The 22,177-nt window shown below is 38.7% G+C and overlaps 1 protein-coding gene across 1 annotated transcript in view; it reads right to left on the bottom strand.

Moving 5' to 3' along the window:
• Positions 1–534: 534 nt before the first annotated feature.
• Positions 535–22,177, bottom strand: part of LOC126412847 (zinc finger protein 330 homolog) — a 67,899-nt gene continuing 46,256 nt past the window's right edge. The window contains exons 4-7 of the mRNA XM_050082698.1: positions 21,309–21,540; positions 13,925–14,089; positions 9,971–10,072; positions 535–750 (exon numbers count right to left, since the gene is read on the bottom strand). Coding sequence (XP_049938655.1) covers positions 614–750; positions 9,971–10,072; positions 13,925–14,089; positions 21,309–21,540 — 636 coding nt within the window. The 3' untranslated portion in view covers positions 535–613. The remainder of the gene's footprint in view (positions 751–9,970; positions 10,073–13,924; positions 14,090–21,308; positions 21,541–22,177) is intronic.

Here is a 22,177-nt window from a genome sequence, read left to right as displayed (position 1 = left end):
AAGGCTGGAATGTTCCGTGCTCCCTAAGAGGCCGATCAATTGCTTCGAACGTCTTCCTGTCAGGACACCTTCGTTCTGGAAATCTGTCTCGATACAAATGTACCGTGCCACGGCTATTGCCCCGTGCTAATCCATACATCAAATGGGCATCTGCCAACTCCGCATTTGTATACATTGCACTGACTGCTAAACTATGTTCGTGATGAACACTAACCTGTTGATGTTACGTACTGATGTGCTTGATGCTAGTACTGTAGAGCAATGAGTCGTATGTCAACACAAGCACCGAAGTCAACATTACCTTCCTTCAATTGGGCCAACTGGCAGTGAATCGAGGAAGTACAGTACATACTGACGAAACTAAAATGAGCTCTAACATGGAAATTAAGCGTTTCCGGACACATGTCCGCATAACATCTTTTCTTTATTGGTGTGTGAGGAATGTTTCCTGAAAGTTTGGCCGTACCTTTTTGTAACACCCTGTATAAAGCAAACAAAGGAAGCATATTCTTTGACCTCAAGAGAAAACAATAATTTTATACAAAATTTATAACAAATATATATTTGCTGGATAACTTGTACATTTCTTTATAACTGAATTTGCAAAAAAAACTCATTTTGATTTGGTATCTTGTTCCTCATCTTTTGTTTCTTCTTCACTTTCTGTATCATCATCTGATCCCTCATAATCATCATCATCATCGTCGTCATCATCGTCATCTTCATCATCATCATCATCATCAGCTGCATCTGAAAGAAAATGTATTGTGGGCATGAATGATCATATTTTAATGTTACTTCTCAATTTTCCAACTGCACTTAGTCTCCACACAAATTCAACAACCATAAAATTCTAGCAATCTATTTGTTGAGATGTTGAGTAATATTGTTCATCTTAGATATTGAGCTAATTTTTGTTCAACTTTTTAAGTAACTATGTGTAGGACAGGACAGGAATGTTACTTTACCTTCATTAGATCACAAAACTAAACAAGTGCTTCTTGCATATGTGCATATGGAAAGACAACATACATGTAACTTTTGCAACTAGAAGTGTTTCATTGGGAAAAAATTACAGATGTAGGAAACGATATTGCAAAACAATACAGATAACGGATGGAGGGAAAAATCACTCATAAGGCTATGTCAAGATGTATCAAAAGGCACACACAAATTTTGTGTGTGTGTGTGTGTGTGAGAGAGAGAGAGAGAGAGCGCGCGCGCGCGCGCGCGCGCGCGAGAGACAGACTTTTTCCTTCTCTCCAATAAATCTTGTTCTTAATAGTTTGCCTTTTACTTTGTTTTGAATTAAGAAAGAAGCATTCATTTCAAATATGTGCAAATGTATCTACTAATTTTTTGACAGCACTGTTTTTTGTTTACTGGCAGAAAACTTGTTAATATACAGGGTGATTCAAAAAGAATACCACAACTTTAGGAATTTAAAACTCTGCAACGACAAAAGGCAGAGCTAAGCACTATCTGTCGGCGAATTAAGGGAGCTATAAAGTTTCATTTAGTTGTACATTTGTTCGCTTGAGGCGCTGTTGACTAGCCGTCAGCGTCAGTTGATGCTAAGATGGCGGCCACTCAACAGAAAGCTTTTTGTGTTATTGAGTACGGCAGAAGTGAATCGACGACAGTTGTTCAGCGTGCATTTCGAACGAAGTATGGTGTTAAACCTCCTGATAGGTGGTGTATTAAACGTTGGTATAAACAGTTTACAGAGAATGGGTGTTTGTGCAAAGGGAAAAGTTCTGGACGGCCGAGAACGAGTGATGAAAATGTAGCACGCATCCAGCAAGCAATTGTTCGCAGCCCAGGAAAATCGACTCGCAGAGCTAGCAGAGAGTTGCAAATTCCACAATCAACTGTATGGACAGTCCTACGAAAAAGGTTAGTTATGAAACCTTATCGTCTGAAATTGGTTCAAGCACTGTCTGCAGCTGATAAGATTAAAAGAATCGATTTCTGTGATTTTATCCTTGCTCAAATGGAAACATATGAATCTTTCATTTCAAAGATTGTGTTTAGTGATGAAGCAACTTTCCACACTAACGAGAAAGTCAACTGTCACAATGTCTGTATATGGGGCACTGAGAATCCGCGGGAAACAACTCAGTATGAACGTGACTCGCCTAAGGTGAACGTTTTCTGTGCCATTTCAGCCAATAAAGTTTTTGGTCCCTTTTTCTTCGAAGGTGCTACTGTAACTGGACTACAGTATCTGGAGATGTTAGAGAATTGGCTGTTGCCTCAGCTCGAACAAGAAGCACAACAATTCATATTTCAGCAGGATGGAGCGCCACCACACTGGCACTTATCTGTCCGTAACCACCTGAACGTCAACTACTCGAGGCGATGGATCGGCCGCCAGGCAGCCCGTGACAGAGCACTTCATCACTGGCCTCCAAGAAGCCCTGATCTTACCCCCCTGCAATTTTTTCTTATGGGGGTATGTTAAGGATATGGTGTTTCAGCCACCTCTCCCAGCCACCATTGATGATTTGAAATGAGAAATAACAGCAGCTATCCAAACTGTTATGCCTGATATGCTACAGAGAGTGTGGAACGAGTTGGAGTATCGGGTTGATATGGCTCGAGTGTCTGGAGGGGGCCATATTGAACATCTCTGAACTTGTTTTTGAGTGAAAAAAAAAAAACCTTTTTAAATACTCTTTGTAATGATGTATAACAGAAGGTTATATTATGTTTCTTTCATTAAATACACATTTTTAAAGTTGTGGTATTCTTTTTGAATCACCCTGTATTTGATTTTGAAGACAGGAGGCTGTATATGGAAGTCTTTCCAGTAAGATATCAATAAAGAAAGTGCAGTGAAGGTGTCATTCGATATTTCTTTTATCTGAAAGCATATTCGGCAAAATTAAAAAGTGTTGATTAAGACGAATCAAGTTGTGATGATTAAAGTTACTCGTCAAGGAAATAAATTTAATGAAATGAGAGCAGTCTTAAATGTGGTTTTATAAACAAAATTGACAGAACACAACATCTGGATATTTGCGCTGCTTCAATTTGCTTACTATCCTACAACACTTCATGAAGTTTCTTTGATAACAATTTGAGATGATCATTTCTGTAATTAAAAACTGGGAGGCTTTTTCCTGTGCCAAAATCGTGTGTCATAAAAGGAAAAAGGTACGAGATATTTTATTGATATCTGCATGTATGTTTCAAATGAAAACTTTACCAACAGAAAAAGTTTGATTTTCAAAATGTGAGCTTACACAACATGCATGCAAACACACACACAGGCACGCACATGCACAAAGCCACTTAACTATCACCGATGAAGTTGTTCACTACATATTCATTTTTGGTCTTAATTTTGGAAAATGCATAAATGATTATACGGTGTCCAGTTACCCTTGTGGGTATCCACACGCAGCTTTGGATAGTGTCACACATGAGTTGCCACTTTAATGAAATAATGTCACATCATCCTACAGAATACCACCACTGAATATAATATGCTGGAAGAAAGGCAGTAGTAGTGTATTACTGTTTAATACTAGTGAGATAGAGCATATAGCAATCAGAGACTTATTTAATTCTTGGGGATTAAGTATTTCATTGTATGCTGCATCTCTAAGAAGGAAATGAGGGTGACCACATAGTGGAAACCACATCTTGAAGATGGATGCAATTTTTAAAGTAATTTTTCACCACAGTATTATTACAATTCATAATAAAGTAGATACAACTTTTCAAGTATGTTGTTGATTGCTAGGTGGTAATCATCAAAAATTTAAGAGCAACTACACCCCAAGACATGAACTTGATTACGTGAAGTTCATGTCCTTAAATAGGAATATAATCATTGTAATTATGGTAGAAATTGGCTTCAGGTGAGATGCCAGATATCATAGTAGATATTTCGCAATGAGATCTGACTTCTCCCCCAGGAACCATTTATATAATTAGCCCACCAGGAAACCCTCAAGCAAGACAATGTAATTATTGCTGATATGTGATCTGATTGTGTTGATTCCTGTTTCTGAAATCTAGAATCACACATAGATTTATGGTGAGACCATAGCTCTGCAAAGGCTAAGCACAGTTCATATGTTTCACCAAACTCTTTGGACCCTGACAGGGCAGTGTTCTACTGGTAATGTTGTATGAGACAACTTACAGTATCCTGGGCTGACTATTGTGGCATGGGTGAAATAATATTGGAAATAGCTGGCTGAGATAAAACAGGAAATATCTGTATGTCACAGAACCAGATCAACAAGTCTATTCTAATACCTTGCTACACAAATATTGTCTCAATTAACACAAATATGGGCCCTCTGAACAAAACTGAATGACTTGGAATAGCAAGATTTGTTTTAAAACTAAATATGCAATGTTACACATAAATCATTAAGATCTGTGTAACGAGATGCACACGATGACGAGGTGGAATGCCTACACAATTTACGAAAACTGATAAATGAACGAAAATCTCACTAGAAGGTGATAACGGAGCAATTTTTCCTTCTGGAAGAAAACACGGCAGCTGGTGTGCCAACAATACTGGACCAAAAATGACACTTATTGTCCCAATAATTTGGATTTGTCAGTCGCTTTTCATTACGAATAAGTGCAGAATCTGTCATTGATTCACTTTTTGTTCTTCAATGCAAAAACTTGACGAGATAAAAGTGAGACTGGATGCTATATATGGTGACCAACAGCCAATGACAATCATTACATGTTGAATCAACAATTTTAAATTTGGAGAAACATTTTCATATGGAATACCCCACATGCCTGATACACGCAGTTTCTGAAGAAATCATTGATGAAGTCCACAAAACAAGTCTCTCTGGTCATTGAACAAAGTGTGCAAAGCAGCTGAGGCCATGGGTGTGTATCAGAAAAGAATTCAGCAATTATGAAAAGAATAGATTTCTACTCACAGTGAACATGAGGCATTGAGTTGCAGAGGGCACAATAAAAAAACTTACACACACACACACACACACACACACACACACACACACACACACACACACACACACACACACAAAATAAAAATGCTATGGCTGCTCCAGCCTGAGCAGCATGTGTAACAGTCTTGTTATTTGTCTCTCTGCAACTCAAATTGTCAACTTTACAGTGAGTAAACTGTTGATACCCCAACCTCCATTTTTCATCATTAGAAAAATAATTTATTTTTGCGATGATAATTTGGTGATAAATTTTTTTTGGGTCAATGAATGCTGCAATTGCAGATGGCAGAGAACAAGCAGGTGCAACTTTATAAACTTCACAGCTTTACTTGGAGCAGTGAGATCTATATCCAGAACAGGAAGTACTGATGATGATTTAAGTGTAGCTAAGGTTAGTGAACGTTCTGGTACTGATTGGCTCATAACAAAGCACCCCTTTTCAGCATATTTTTCATGTATTCCAACAGTTACTTTAAAGCTTGCAAGTAAAGGCTTGTCACAAATTTGACTTTTACTGTGCAAAGTTTATAACCACATCCCAAGATGCTGTTAGACATTTTAAAGTCAGTCTTCTGAGAAGATAGCCAGATGCATTTGTATAGGAGCTCTTTTTTTTCTTCAAAGGAAGGGGTATTGCAAAAGATCATGGCACACACTTCACTTTCACCAAATTGGATTCTTGAAATCAACTTCCTAAAAATTTATTTTTCTCTCTAGAAGAACAGAACACTACCTCCTGCCACCCCACACACGTCTAGCTTCTGAGTATCTGAGAAATACTCGCAGTGAAGAAGGGAGGGCCCACAGCTATGGCATTATTATTATTATTATTATTATTATTATTATTATTATTATTATTATTACCACAACCATGACCATAGATGTGATAACTTCTATTAGTTTCCTGATTCTTATACAGTATGACTGCATTGTCAAACCATTGGTACTTTATGAAACACAGGGTGCCCTAGGAGGAATGGTCAATATTGTAGGATAGGGCAGGAATGATCATTTGAAGGGGAAAAGTCTGGTGAACATGGGCTCCAAAAAACTTTAATAACTATGAGCACTACTTCATCTTCGATACTGCACCCCCCCCCCCCCCCCCCCCCCCACACACACACACACACAAATAAAAAAAATCTCTTCTATTGCAAGCTCCTTTGCGTTCCATATTTTGGGAAGAGCTAGTATGGACTAAAATAACAAAACACTGTCAAGTAAATATGGGCTCTAAAATGCATACCTTTAGAACTATGAGCAACTGTTCAGTAGATGTGATGTTTCTCACAGTAATGAAGATGAAAAAGTGCTCATAGCTCTAAGGTATGCACTTTAGAGCCCAGATTTACTGGACACATTCTTTTTGGTTTTGGTCCATACTACCACCTCGAAAAATTTGGAACAGAAAGAGCTTTCAGTGCAAGAGATTTGTACTAATACTGAAAAACAAAGCTCTTAGGTTACGCATTTTAAAGCCTATGTTAACTAGACTTCCTTGCAACAAATAAATGAATGTGTCATATCCATTCCTCCAGTACCACCCTTATAGAGCAGACTACGGCCTTTTTTTTGAAGTTGCACTGTAAGTACAAATAACTATGAAATGAGAATAGAAACCACATACTGTTCTAGTGTTTTCCTCAAACACATTGCTTAACATTTTGCATCTTTCAATTAATATCTTGTAATTGCTTTCAAGTTTTAATTCTCTTCTATGTTCTAATGACTGGCAATAGCTTATTCTGTTACTTTAAATGAGAATTTTAACTGTTACAATCCACCATAACATCTGAATCTTTCATTTTGCACATCCTGATTTCCCTACATCACTGTAGCTTTTTGCTTTAATTTTCTCATTCACCTCTTTTGAACTGGTAGCTTTGTTCATATGCATCAAAATGACAGCAATGTTGTTAGACTTTTCTTGACAAATCTTTAACTTTGTAGTTTTCTTAAATAGTCTGACTTCTACTTGGCAGTAAATTTTGCACAATTTTTCTCTGAATCCCATAAGTCTTTTCTTACTGTTGATCTTCACCTGTCTCCAGTCTAACTCACTCCCATCCACATTACAACCCCAGAATACACAAGAACATATTTATTGGTTGGTTGGTTGGTTGGTTGGTTGGTTGCTTGCTTGCTTGCTTTGGAGGAGGGAATGAAACAGCGAGGTCATTGACCCCACCGGATTAGGAAAGGATGGGAGAGGAAGTCAGCTGTGCTCTTTCAAAGGAACCATCCTGGCATTTGCCTGAAGCAGTTTACAGCAATCATAGAAAACTTAAATCAGGGTGGCCAGACACAAGCTTGAACCGTTGTCCTCCCGAATGCGAGTCCAGTGTGCTAACCACTGCACCACCTCGCTCAGTCAATATCTTTATTCTGAAAGTACCCACACACACTTATACAAGGCCTGTTCAAAAAATTTTGCAACATTTGTAATTTAGTGCCAACTGTGTGCTGGAGTGAAATGTGGTTGGCATCCCTGCACATGCCTATATTTAACGTGCACCTGCCCAAAATTTCACTGTTGTATGTCCGTTAGTTATTGTTCAGTGCTGTAATAAGTAGAATGTTGTGTCACACAGTTTGTGAATTTCACGATGGAGTTAGAGGAGCTACATGTCTGCATTAAATTTTGCGTGAAACTCAAGAAAATCTTTACAGAGACACATCAAATGAGCCATGAAGCATACAGTGATGAGAGCTTAAGCCATACTCTGTGTTACTTATGGTTCACACGCTTTGAAAATCGCCAAACACAAGTTAAAGATGACCCTCATTCCGGACACCCTTCAACATCTACTAATGATGCTCATGTCAGGAATGTCAACGAAATTGTACATGCCAATCAAAGAGTGACTGTCAGAGATTGCAAAAGAATGTAATATTTCAGTTGGATGATGTTGTGAAATACTGGAAAGCATCATAGAATGCGTCGTGTTGCCACCAGGTTCACCCAATGGCTCTTTAGTCAAGACATTTTGCCTTTACCTTACAATTTAGGAAGAGCTTTTGGATCACACAAATGAGAATGAGATGCTCCTTAAGAGAATCATGAGACATGGGTTACAGTTATGATGTTGAGACTAAGGTTCAATCTTAACAATGGTTCAGGAGAGGTTTTCAGAGACCAAAAAAAGCTCATCAGCTCAGGTGCAATGTCAAAGTCATGTCGGTAGTTTTGTTTGACTTTGAAGAATTAGTCAATTATGAATTACACCACAGGAATAAACTGTTAACTGATGGTACTAGCGGGACATGTAGCGATGTCTGCAAGGAAACGCGAGATGAAAACAGACTGAAATATGGTACAATGCATGGCTCTTGCATCATGATAATGCTCCTACAAATTCATCCCTGTTGACATGCAAGTATTACACAAAAAATGGAATTACTGGGCTGCCTCAAACTTCTACTCTCTAGACCTGGTCCCAGTGGACACTCTTGTATTTCCGAAGTTGAAAATACCATTGAAAGGATGCAATGACAGACAAGATAGAAATAGAAAATTCGCAGACAGCAATTCATGCAATTCAGAAAGAGACAGGCATACCAAGACTGCTTCCGGAAGTAGAAATAATGTTGGGAGGAGAGTATTTAGGAGACTATGCAAAATATGTAAAAGACAAGTTTAAAAAAAATTTGTGGAGAAAGTCTGGAATTTTTTTGTTCAACAGAATATGTATTCTGATACAGACACCTGTAAACAGTTAATGTACATTAAAACTAAATGTGAGTTCATGTGTATCGGAAAATACATCTCAGGGTAGATTGGTTTATTTAAAACTAAACATACCATCATCAAAATGAAAGTATTGTATTCCAGAAGGGCATACCAAACAGGTGTATGTCACTTGTGTACAGAGATTCAGTACTAGACATTTGGGGTAAGCTCACATTGAGACCTCTTCACACTTTGAAAAATTTCTCCTACAATTTACTTGAAAACCAGTTCTATATGAAACAGATCTAGAGTGTTTGTGGGTTTTACCACAAATTAAATGTTGAAATAGTTTATGGAAATCATACTGGATGTAATTTAATGTCTGCAATGAATTGTAATGTGGCAGCTGCTTGTCACTCCAGTTGAAAATGAAAACCACTTACATTGTGGACTGTTAAATTTTATGGCAACATAATGTGTGACATTTCTGGAAGCAGAACAGTGAGAGATGGTGGACACAGACCCACTTTCCCTTGACATCAACAGACAACCAATAACTGAGATAAATTATGTCTTCATGGGTAGGTGTCAGAATCCAAGGGTTCATCCTCTATTCTTACTGCCCTTAATAAACTTTTAATCTCTGGCAATGCTTTGCACATGTCAAAGATGTCAATCTGCACAATGTTTCTGGCACACAATTTACAATAAAGGCATTGACTAGTAAAGAAAAGTGGAGATGAAACTAAAATTTAGTTTGATGACTGTCTGTTTTTAAAAACCTGATGTGCATTTGATGGTCTACGTGCCATGTGCATTTTACAAAACTTTATCAATGTACAGAACTACTACATTCTGGAATGGATACGCCCAAGTTTGTAACATTCTACAATAGTATTCCCATTGAATCTGACCCACAAACTTTTGCTCTTTTGTCATGTCCATAAATTCCGTAGCTGCTTTTGACTCAATGCAGCTGCCCTTCTTTTTTTTTTTTTTTTTTTTTTTTTTTAGAAACAGAAGAGGACAATAACTGTATCATTGTTAACTAGAACGTGGTTAGCAAGGGCCAAAATAGACAATTATACACAGTTCTACACAGCATGAAATAAGGTGGGGGGTACTTTCTCACATTCAGGTCCTTACTTATTCTTAAAAAAAAAAAAATTAAAAAAAAAATGCCAGTATTACTTTTCACAAAAACTCACTATCTATAATGATGTGTTAACAGTAAAAAAATTCAAAAATTGTATTCATCTGAAATTGCAAATAAAACTGAGTTTTGCACTAATTTTTACACGTAAGAAACACCTACATCACAAATAAAAGAATATTTTACCTTCAGTATATCCACCGTAATAACCATTTCCTCCTTGAGTATAGTCTCCATCATCATCTTCGTCAACGGCTTGACTCTGCCGACCAAATTTGTGGCTTCTCGCTGAAAATACACCAATTTTCAAGTTGCATTAAAAACAATGAAAGAAGCAGAAAACAGTTCCCACTAAGAGAATCAGATGGGGAAAGATATGTTAAACAGGAAAAATCTCATTTAGCCCCCCCCCCCCCCCCCCCCCCCCCCCCACACACACACATTGATAAAGATATTTTAAATTTTGTGTTCAGGTCCTGTGGGACCCTCTGAGACAAAGTAATGGGACAAGTCACTACATATAAAGCTCAAAGAATGCTAAACACAACTACAATGTAGAACAAAAGAGGTATCCTGGCTACAGAATAATGTTTACATCCCAGTTTAGTGCTCAGCGGTCCCTATACACTGTATAAGGATTTAACTTTACATTCCATCAAATTATTTTCTCATATTCAGAAAACAAAAAAGAAGTCACAGAAGTGACTAATCAATATCATTTAAGTATAAATAAAAGATATAAACCAGGGAAGCAATGCTGTCAAAGCCATTGCCCTGCCCCCCCCCCCCCCCCCCAATATTATGAAAAGGATAGACTGCTACTCACTGTACAGGTGACATGTTGCGTGCAGACAGCTGTTGTGCCACTGGGAGGCACAGTTTGGTGGTGACCATTCATTCTGATGGACAGATGGATGGTCATCATACCAACATAAAAATCTATACTTTTCTGCAACTCAACGTGTTCACCTTTACAGTTAGTAGTAATCTACCCTTTTTATAGTATTTTTGACATAATAAGTTTAGGTATGTACGGTCTTAAATCTAAGTTGGAGGAACCCTGCCATGGTGCGTTCACACAGAATAGAGAACTGAATGTCACAATGACAGCTGCATCACTCTCTCTCCAGTATTTCTTGGTGTCCTTTGTACGACGACGATTATCCCCTGTGATGTCCTTCCTTTATTCAATTTCAAGATATATCCGTGTCCATAATATCACAACATTTGACCACATCCTTGCTTGAGTTGAGGGAGCTGTGCATCTCAAACCCAGCTATTATTTTACTTCCTTAGAAGTTCCACCTGCTTTGACCAGTTAGTTTCAACCAGCAAGGAAACATTTTGCAATCTTTCAGTATACTTTAAGGTGCTAGCAAGCGGTTCTAAACCTTTATGAATATAGAAAGTGGATACTTTTTCTAAAGTCTCCTTCCTCTTGATCACTTGGACACATTAACACATTTTGGCTTATGACTTCTTGAGCCCCGTCACTAAAGATGACATGATTATCAGGAGTACTAGCCTCTCTCGGTCTTTTGGTTGAGTGTGTACACCCACTGTGTTCTATTATGTTGTGGATTCACCACAGCGTCTGCACGAACAGCTAGAGATACAAAAGTCCACCCAGGCAGAGCCCCACTTGCCTTAGCAGGCCTCATCCAACTAAGGTGCAGCAATATCCCTAGGGATCGCTTTCTAATGACCATTCTACCTCAATGGCCATTCATCTCACCAGCAAGCTGCACACTTTGAGACAGAGTTTTTTCGTAAAGGTTTTTATCATCCTCATGATCCAGGCAGGTAAGCCTGTGACACACAATGTTCCACCACCACACCACATGGCGGTCGCTGAAGCTTGCCTGTAATTACTGTTATAGAGGACTAGCAGCACTCGCCAATACCCAGCTAAGGAAAACCAGGACTGTTAAACTCGTACCCAGCCAATGACTATGTGCACCCTGAGGTGTCCACCATGTAGCATGGCCCGGCTGGCACATGTGGCTTGTTGAGTGACACAGCCATGGCAAGCATCAACCTCCAGTGATTGTGTAAGTCACAGTTAAGCTGAAACTGATTCCTACTGTTAGCAACAAACTACATTGAGAAGTTAATGTACTGGAAAGAGAGTGAGAATTCCAAGATCATTTGAAAGTCTACTGCAAGATGACCAGTTACCTACTTTAAACAATATTCTTACAGCTTACTTCTGACAAATAAATACTGTATTTAGTTTAGATGCACTGCCTAGAGGTCAAGTCCATAAGAGAATGGGAAACGAAAATCTGCAAAATCATCTTTTAGGTCAAATCACTGAGAGATGCTTCTACAAACTGACCTGAGCTCCTTGGTTAGTTTGTCGGTGTGTTGACTATTTTAACTTTTTATCCAACTGAACCCAAGGAACATCAATATGGAAAGGATACATTATCACTCACCAAATACAGGAGACAATGAGCTGCAGACATGCACAATTAAAAAGACTGCCACAATAATTGAGCTTTCAGGCAAAGTACTACTTCAAAAACACACACACACACACACACACACACACACACACACACACAGTCTCTGTCAAGAACTTTTTGAAGATGAAACCACTTCAGCTGTATGTACTTAATTTATAAGCTTTACCAGTTTTGCAGCGTTAAAGCTGCATCATGAGGTGCAATTTGTACAAAGTGACACACAAGAATTCATGTAAAGCAAGAAAACATAAAAAGTGAAGAGATTTACAGGATGAACATAATTGCAAAATCAAATCAAGTTCTGATCAAAAAAGAGACTGAGATGACCCAGTGCTCATAGTTTCATGCTAAGCCTTAAAATGGTTTTCGATTGGATTACCAGTATCTTTTTCAAACTTTTTCAGGTACATGAAGAACTGGTGCTGATTACTTTTAAATAATCCCATAGATGATCATATACGAACCGTTTCTGACCACTTTTTCGGTATATGGTGACCAGTTAGCTCACCTAGAGTGGTGAGAAGAATTTTGTACTATTTTATCTGCCCACTAGTTTGTTAGTATGAAGTTCTCACTTTAGCTTCTGTTCTTCGTAGATATCATAGGACCATATCACAGGAATGTTCTGTGTCTTTGTATGCTATTTTATAACTGATGTCCACTACACAGCAAAAAAATTGCTGATTTTGAATGCTGGGTCATCCCATTCTCTTTTGTAGTAGAACATGATTTGATTTTCTGAGTACATTCATCCCATAAATCTTTTCATTTTTTTTCTTGCCTTACATTAGTTCTTGTCTATTACTTTGTACATATTGCACCCAATGATGTAGCTATAATGTTGTGAAACCAGCCAGGTTTATAGATAAAATGCATACAGCTGAAATAGTTTTACCTTCAAAATGATATATTCATGCTGTGGCTGCCCTGAATATGAAGGACTTTGTCCAAAAGCATAATTATTTTAGCAGTCTTTTTCACTGTGCTCATCTGCGGCTTAACAGCTCCTCCATGTAGTGAGTAGCAATTTATCCTTTCCATATTATTGTTATTCCATCCTGGACTTCCCAGTGTTTGATTTTTGACCCAAGAAACTTTACACAGGGTGTTTCATTTAGTGTCTGATCATTACTGTCTCTCATTAATGCTTGTTTGGAAACACTCAGTATGAGCCTTGTGAGCTTAAGATTTAAACTGTTACTTGTGAACTACTTGTAGGCATGTTCAGCTATCATGTGAACTGTGCCTGCTAAGGTTGAATCTTAACCTTGATTAGCACACTTGTGTCATCACCAAACATTACAGTTTTTGAACTGTCCTTTAAAGTCAATGGAAGCTCATTTATGTAGGCCACAAACAAAAGCAGTAATTCTTGCCTGTGACACAATTAGACACACTGATTTCTGTTATGGCATAATTGCAATAATAATTTAATTTGCCAAGTAGAATTACATACAATGTAACAGCTTTAAAGCAATTACTACACAAGGGAGAAGACTACAGTAACAATCTAATACCTAAATAGATATACCACATGTTGAAAATCAATCAAGTTCATATATATACGAAGTTATGACAAAAATATTACAGGTCAGACCACACATTAACCAGGTCTGTCACAGCTATCCTTAAAGTTAAGAGACATTACAGACAGCGTATACATCATACTCACTGGACATGCTGAGATCCTTGGTCTGAGATGTTTCATATCCACACTTTGGGCATGGGATTGGCTTGTTCTTCTCATACTTGAAGCCTTTCCTCCTAACATGATCCTCACAATAGCAGGTTTTACAGCGAAGACATGAATACTGTCCCAGTTTATTGCACGACTGACCTAAGAAGCAATTAAAACACGCATATTTATCACTCTTAATATTTTCTCCTCTAACACTCAAATCACTTTCCTCAACATTGTTAAAAGCAATAGATTGCACATGATAATCAGTTGCAATGTAATGTATTAATTTTGTGTAACATATTTGAGGATTGACACCACACCTTCTTGTAGATTGGTCTTTATTTGAACACTGTTACTGTGGCTTTTCATGAAGCATTCAGTAATTTGAATAAATGAAACAAACACTACGAACTTATTAACATTTGTGCTGAAATTTATAATAAAATATTTGTTTTCTATTACTCGGTGATTACAAACATAACATTCGTTCTCTCAATTCTGTGTAAAGATAAACTGTTACTGTGATGATACAGATACAGACAAAGGTAAATGGTAGAAGACATTTACCTCTTACTTCTAATGGTGTATCATACATCAACACATATGGGTATATGGAATGCTATTCATCAAGGTAGGAAAAGATAGATTGTTACTTACCATAAAGATGGCATGTTAAATTGTGGACAGGCACAATTAAAGGACACTTACACCAAAGCTCTCAGCCATAGCCTTCGTTGGAAGAAGAGTAACACACACCATTCATTCACACAATCACGCACACCTCACACACACATGACCACCAACATCAGCAGCTCAGGCCAGAATGTCTGATTCTGGTCCAAGCTGCTGAAGTTGGTCATCATGTGTGCGATAGGTGTGCCTGCTTGTGTGCTTGAATGGTGTGCATCTTGTGAAACACAGCGCCCTTTTCATTCATACGATATGCTGTGAACTATCAGAGCAAGACTATATTGCAGACACTCAACTCCTAAATTTGAGTGAAATCATTTGAAACTGAACCATAAAGTATAATGTTTTAAAGAAAGGCATCAGCACACACAAAACAACTTCAAATACATGAATGGCTTTACGAGTTTTTCTTTGTAAGTGGAACCCTGTAATTGTCCTGGATGGCTAGTTTACCAGGGATAAAAATAACATACAGAATGTTCCAGAGATGTGTAATACAACTAATCCTGTTCTCCATGTGCGTAAATGCTGTCAAGAAGAGTGAACAGCTGGCAGGCTGTTTGTCGATGGCACTGTTGGCATACTGAAACATGCTGTCAATGTGACTGACTTAGGGATTCATGACGTCATGATAACTTTGACAGAATTCAAGTCTGATGCAACAGTGATGAAGCTAGTTAATGCAGATGGGTAAAAGAAACATTTGTAGAATATTCAAATACATAATTAGTGGTATGCTGCTTGACTGTCAGATTGATTTGACATTTTGGTGAAACTTTACCAAATACAAATTGGAATGGGCAGTTATCAGCTGTAAGGAAAGCAAATGACCCGACTACGTAGTTGGATAGATAAAAATCTATCTACCATGTGGTGACAAGGTGACTTTTGTTTTATGCGTGTTCTCCTGTCCCCACTTGGCAAGTAGAATTTTTATCCATCCAGTTACATTATATTATTAAAAATGACTATGATTTATTGGGAGAGGTCTGAGAAACTGAATGGCACCTGTAAAAAAGACCACATAAGGACACTTGAGTAAAGCATTCACATTATTACTCAAGTGTTTGGGATTCCACTAGTCCAAATTAAAGGAAGAAGTCAAAAAGTATGAAGTATGCTGATAGACTTGTTACTGAATGGTTTTAGCTGTATAAGAGAGTTACACCATGATGTCTTTATAGAATGAGATTTTCACTCTGCAGCAGAGTATGCACTGATATGAAACTTCCTGGCAGATTAAAACTGTCTGCCGGACCGAGACTCAAACTCGGGACCTTTGCCTTTTGCAGGCAAAGGTCCCGAGTTCGAGTCTTGGTCTGGCATACAGTTTTAATCTACCAGGAAGTTTCATATCAGCACACACTCCACTGCAGAGTGAAAATCTCATTCTGGAAACATCCCCCAGGCTGTGACTAAGCCATGTCTCCGCAATATCCTTTCTTTCAGGAGTGCTAGTTCTGCAAGGTTTGCGGGAGAGCTTCCGTAAAGTTTGGAAAGTAGCAGATGAGGTACTGGCAGAAGGGAAGCTGTGAGGATGGGGCATGAGTCGTGCTTGGCTAGCTCAGTTGGTAGAGCACTAGCCCGCAAAAGGTAAAGGTCCTGAGTTCGAGTCTCGATCTGCCACACAGTTTTAATCTGCCAGAAAGTTTGATGTCTTTCTAGTTTTTCTTAACACTATGCCGTCTGGTGACATCACAAAGGTGTTGTGCGCGAAATAGCAGTCAATGGCTGGCGACACCGCAGTGGTGTCATGTGCATGGTGTCACTCAGTGGCCGGCGACAGCACGTTAGTATCTTTTGCATTCTGTTGGTGTTTTGTTTAGGTAACAATAAGTTACACATGTCAACATGCTTTTTGTTTTTATAAGTACACGTGCCCTTTCATCGCAGCAGACGAAAGAGATGATACGATTATTTACGATGAATATGCGCACGTCTTGTCTGACATTCTGGATGATTTGGCTGTTTGTCAAGAAGACATTGCATATCAAAAAAATTGAAAGTGAAGCAGAATCGTCTGAAGATAGTGAAATATGTTCAAGAAGAATTCAGTGAACGCTACAGTAGCCGACTCACTCGTATGAATCAGATGAAAAAGACAGTGCACAGTGGTCAGACTGATTTACCGAGAACCAATAATAAATTTGAAGGAACTCCGGGTCCAAACATATTTCCCGAAGATACACAGAGCATCGAGGATATCGTAGAATTATATAATGGGAACAATCTATTTGAATATGTTAGCAACAAAACAAACAAGTACTACAGTCAAAACTGCAATAGAAGGAAACCGGATAAAAAAGTGCCAAATTTGTTGATGTTACAGAACCCGAACTTAGAAAATGGTTTCAGCTTTCTATCCTTATGGAAACAGTAAAAAAAAAAGAGCAAGGATCGATGATTACTGATGAATGAATCCGTTGATAGACACACCGATATTTTGCAAAACGATGTCCTGCAACCGATTCAGACAAATATTATCATTTTTGCATTTACCGACAACAATAAAAAACCAGATAATGCTGACTGGCTTTACAAAGTGCAATTTGTAATTGATTATTTTCCCAAAATGTTTAAAGAAACTTTTAATCTAAGTCAAAACATCTCAACTAATGAAGGAATGATAGCGTGGCGTGGACAGTTAAATTTTAAAGTTTACAATCCGTCAAAAATTACAAAATATGGCATACTTTTTTGGATGCTGTGCAATTCGAGTACGGGATACATTTCCTCATTAAAGATATATTCCGGCGCTGGACCACCATCAGCAAAAACAGTGATGGAACTATTGACACCTTCTTATGGAAAGTGTCATCACCTCTACATGGATAATTATTATAACAGTGCAGAATTTGCAAAAAGTTACTTGAAAATAAAATTCGAGTTTGTGGAATGATAGGGCAAAAAAGGGGATTTCCAGAAAAATTAAAGTGTGCAAGAGTCAATGTGTTTGAAGCTTGTCATCAATGGAAAGGTGAAGTATGGAGAGCTTCGAAAGCTAAAACTATACGAATGATCTCTACAATACATAATGCCGCTTTGACTAGTACTCACAGAAAATTTAGAAAAACCAGTTACACAATAAAAAAACCTGATAGTGTATTAGACTACAACAAATATATGAACGGATAGGATCGGGCAGACCAATATTTGAGTTATTACCCTATTTAAAGAAAAATGATAAAATGGTCAAAAAAGATTTGTATGTACTTCTATCACTGCACATTATTTAATGCATTCCGTACATGTCAACATTTCAATACAGAACACAAGAGTCTCCGATTTTATGATTTTTTATTGGAAGTGTCCAATTCGTGGATAAAAAGACCATGTACCTGCTTCTGAGCAAAACTTGGAGGTTGCCACTACATTGTGTACGTCTCATCATGTTCTGATTGACAGACTTTACAGTCACACAAACCAACACCAGCTAATACTTATTTCCAAAACGAATAAACGAAAATGGAGAAACTGCCATGTATGTTCCAAATATAAAAAAGAAGAACAACAAACTTAATGTGCAAGTCTTGTGGAGTTGCGTTACATCTTTGAGACTGTTTTGCTGCATATCATATGAAAGAGAAATACTAAGTACCAAAGACAATGCAAATAAACAAATATATGAAACAAACAAATTTTGTATTTATTTACGTATGTATACCTTCGACATTTTAATGAAAGTAGGGGAAGAGGGTCGAGAACTTATGAGAACTAACGATAAGATTACAAAAACTTAACAATTTATAATCTCCCGACAATGTCAAGAATGGCTGGCACCAAGCCAAGTAATCCGAATTAGCGCTGCCGGCGCCAAGCAAATACATTTGTACAAGATATGCGGACGGCAAAGTGTTAAGCCACAGCCAAACAGGATCTATGAGCTTTGATGGAAATATGTGGAGGGAAGAAGATGATGTTTTCAGGAAATGCAGTCACAAAGTTTAAAGAATCAGCTTTTGTGATAGACTTATGAACAATTCTACTGCATCTAACATTCATCTCACATAAGGAAAGTAAGTACAAAATAAAGGAAATTAGAATTAGCACTGGGATGTAGGGGGCTATCATCCTTTCCTCCATTTGTGAGGGAATGGTATTACTAGCAACAGTATGAACTATCCCTACAACATTGATAGCACAATGGCTTGCGGAGTATGTATGTATGCATCTATGTAGATACCTCTTCATTACAGCTTGAATATAGTTACTCTGTGACTGATGGATTGCAGAGGTCGGGTGTTGGTGGTGGTGGTGGTGTCATCATGCAGAAAGCTGCCACATTTGGTAAGGCCTTGTAGGTACCTACAAAACAGGCAACACAGCAAGCATTTGGCACTCAAGAAAGAACTATGATTGGTTCGTGGCTGGCCCAACTTGCTAAAACATCAATCGTCAAGTTGCTACAATCTAAGTATTGTTACATGATCTATGCAAATAATCTTCAACATTCTCATGTAGCGCAAATCTCAAAACCTTATTCTTGTCTGTACTGTTTATTGCCTACATTTCACTTCAGTACAATGCTGCAGTCAACATAAAACTTTTTAAAAGAGACTTCATGCAATGAAATCTATATACATTTTCTGAAAAATTCTCTTTTGCGGGAAGCTTTTCTTGCTTTTGCCAGTCTGCCGTCTATACCCTCCTTACTTCTGAAATCATCCACAATCTTGATCAGATGGAAACCCAAGCTACAATAATAAATCTTTTTATTGTTGCCAAAGTGGGTGCAGAAACATGCAATAGTAGATCATAAGTGCAAGGGATGGGCACATGCCAGTCAGTGTCAGAAGGTGGGTGGTGGTCAGCAGCTACTGCACTGGGGCGAGGGGGGAGAGGGGGGGGGGACTCAGAACTCAAGCAAAAAGTGTTCCGGGCTGGAAAAACATACTGCACTGTGGGCAAACTTAAGGAAAAAGTGTTCTGAGCTGGATAAACAGCCACAAACTGTTTTGCACAAATGTCTTATGTGTGTTTTCTATTATTGGTTGGTAAAAAAGTGAAAAGTTCTCTCTGCTTTGATCAGACTGATTTCCAGCATACAGACAAAATAAAGTTTAATAAACCTAGGAAGGAGTAGGTTAGAATAAATGAATTTGCATTCACACTGTGCTAAGTCTACCATTAAACCATAAGCAGATACAGCACTAGAGCAGCTTTAACATGAAACCACACAGAAACTCCTGTGTCCCATATTGTTGCAGATCACACAGAAAGCCAGACTTACGATTCTGAGAGATGACAAAGTTTAATAACATCTGAAATGAACAGCATATACATAGTCATTGCAACAGCCAGCCAGGTTTCATGTCAAAGACTATACTTTCATTCCATCTTCTAACACAGTTCCAACTGGTAATGTAATTGAACCTGAAATAAAAACTAGAAAATCTCAAACTTCACTATGTGATCAAAAGTATCTGGACACCCCCCAAAACATTCATTTTTCATATTAGGTGCATTGTGCTGCCACCTACTGCCAGGTACTCCATATCTGTGACCTCAGTAGTCATTAGACATCGTGAGAGAGCAGAATGGGTCGCTCAGCAGAACTCATGGACTTCGAACGTGGTCAGGTGATTGGGTGTCACTTGTGTCATACATCTCTACGCGAGATTTCCATACTCCTAAACACCCCTAGATCCACTGTTTTCAATGTGATAGTGAAGTTGAAATGTGAAGGGACATGCACAGCACAAAAGCGTACACTCTGACCTCGTCTGTTGACTGACAGACTGCCGACAGTTGATGAGGGTCATAATGTGCAATAGGCAGACATATATCCAGACCATCACACAGGAATCCAAACTGCAACAGATTCCACAGCAAGTACTATGGCAGTTATGTGGGAGGTGAGAAAACTTGGATTTAATGGTTGAGTGGCTACTCAGAAGCCACACATCTTGCCAGTAAACGCCAAACGATGCCTCGCTTGGTGTAAGAAGGGTAAACATTGGATGACTGAAGAGTGGAAAAACGTTGTGTGGAGCAACAAATCACAGTGCACAATGTGATGATTCGATGGCAGGGTGTGGGTATAGCAAATGCCCGGTGAATGTCATCTGCCAGTGTGTGTAGTGCCAACAGTAAAATTCGGAGGCAGTGGTGTTATTGTGTGGTCGGGTTTTTCATGGAGGGGGCTTGCACCCCTTGTTTTTTTGCATGGCACTATCACAGCACAGGGCTACATTGATGTTTTAAGCACCTTCTTGCTTCCCACTATTTAAGAGCAATTCAGGGATAGCTATTGCGTCTTTCAACACAATCGAGCACTGTTCATAATACACAGCCTGTGGTGGAGTGGTTACACGACTATAACATCCCTGTAATGGATTGGCCTGCACAGAGTCCTGACCTGAATCCTATAGAACACCTTTGGATGTTTTGGAATACAGACTTCATGCAAGGTCTCACCAAGCGACATGGATACCACTCCTCAGTGCACCACTCCGTGAAGAATGGGCTGCCATTCCCTAAGAGACCTTCCAGTGCCTGATTGAATGTATGCTTGCGAGAGTGTAAGCTGTCATCAAGGCTAAGGGTGGGCCAACACAGTATTGAACCAGCATTACTGATGGAGGGTGCCACGAACTTTTACGTCATTTTTAGCCAGATGTCTTGATACTTTTGGTCACATAGTGTACGATAATTTGACAGAAGAAATATGAAATCATATACTTACATTTAAAGTTCTCCGATTCAAGAACCTGGCATGATGCTTGGTGCTCAAACTGATCATCTTCACATAAGAAGCTGCCACAGAATGAACAACAAAAGATCCGCCCACCATGATCCCAAACACTTCGTTCACACTCAATGCAAACGGCATCCTGTAGTGGACATGTGCATGCATGTGTTGTGAGGCAACGCCGCCCATGGCATACCCATGCCTCGCAAAAGTCACAAATGGCTCCCTAAAAACAAATATGAGTGAAGACAAATTTTTTTACAGATGAAAAAATAATAATGAAAATGATCAACAAAATGTAACTGCAATTAAATAAAAGCAATATGGAAAGGATACATTACAAATTACCACACTGAGGAGGCATCATACACAGGTATAATGAAAAAGACTGCTAAAATATTAACGCTCACACACACACACACACACACACACACACACACACAAATTATGTTCCTCCATGACACTAGTTTGAAAAAAATAGTACTGCTGCCAGAGTGGCAGTTGCATCATGTGGTGTGGATAAAGGAAGAGAGAGCTGGGAGGCAGGGAAAGGGGTTGACGGTGGGAGGCTAATGGCTTCGAGGGAGGTGGTTGGTTTTCCAGCTAGGAATGTGCAAGAGAGATGAAAAGTGCATGGGCTAGGCATGTGATGCACATTTGTTAGAGCCGGTGGGGAGCAGTGCACACTGAAGATGAGTTGAGGAAATGAACTGGAAAAGGGGGAGGGGGGTTGGCAGGACAGAGGAAGGGGAAATTGTTGGGTGAAGCGGGTGGTGTTACTTGGTTACTGAAGACAGAGCAGGATGATTACAGGAGGAACAGGTGAGTTGCAAGGATAATTTCCATCTGTGTATTTCAGAGAA

This window comes from Schistocerca serialis, chromosome 7 (assembly GCF_023864345.2).
Source record: "Schistocerca serialis cubense isolate TAMUIC-IGC-003099 chromosome 7, iqSchSeri2.2, whole genome shotgun sequence".
Lineage (NCBI taxonomy): Eukaryota > Metazoa > Arthropoda > Insecta > Orthoptera > Acrididae > Schistocerca > Schistocerca serialis.
The sequence above is the reverse complement of the archived record's forward strand: the minus strand, read 5'-3'. Positions and strand labels throughout refer to the sequence as shown.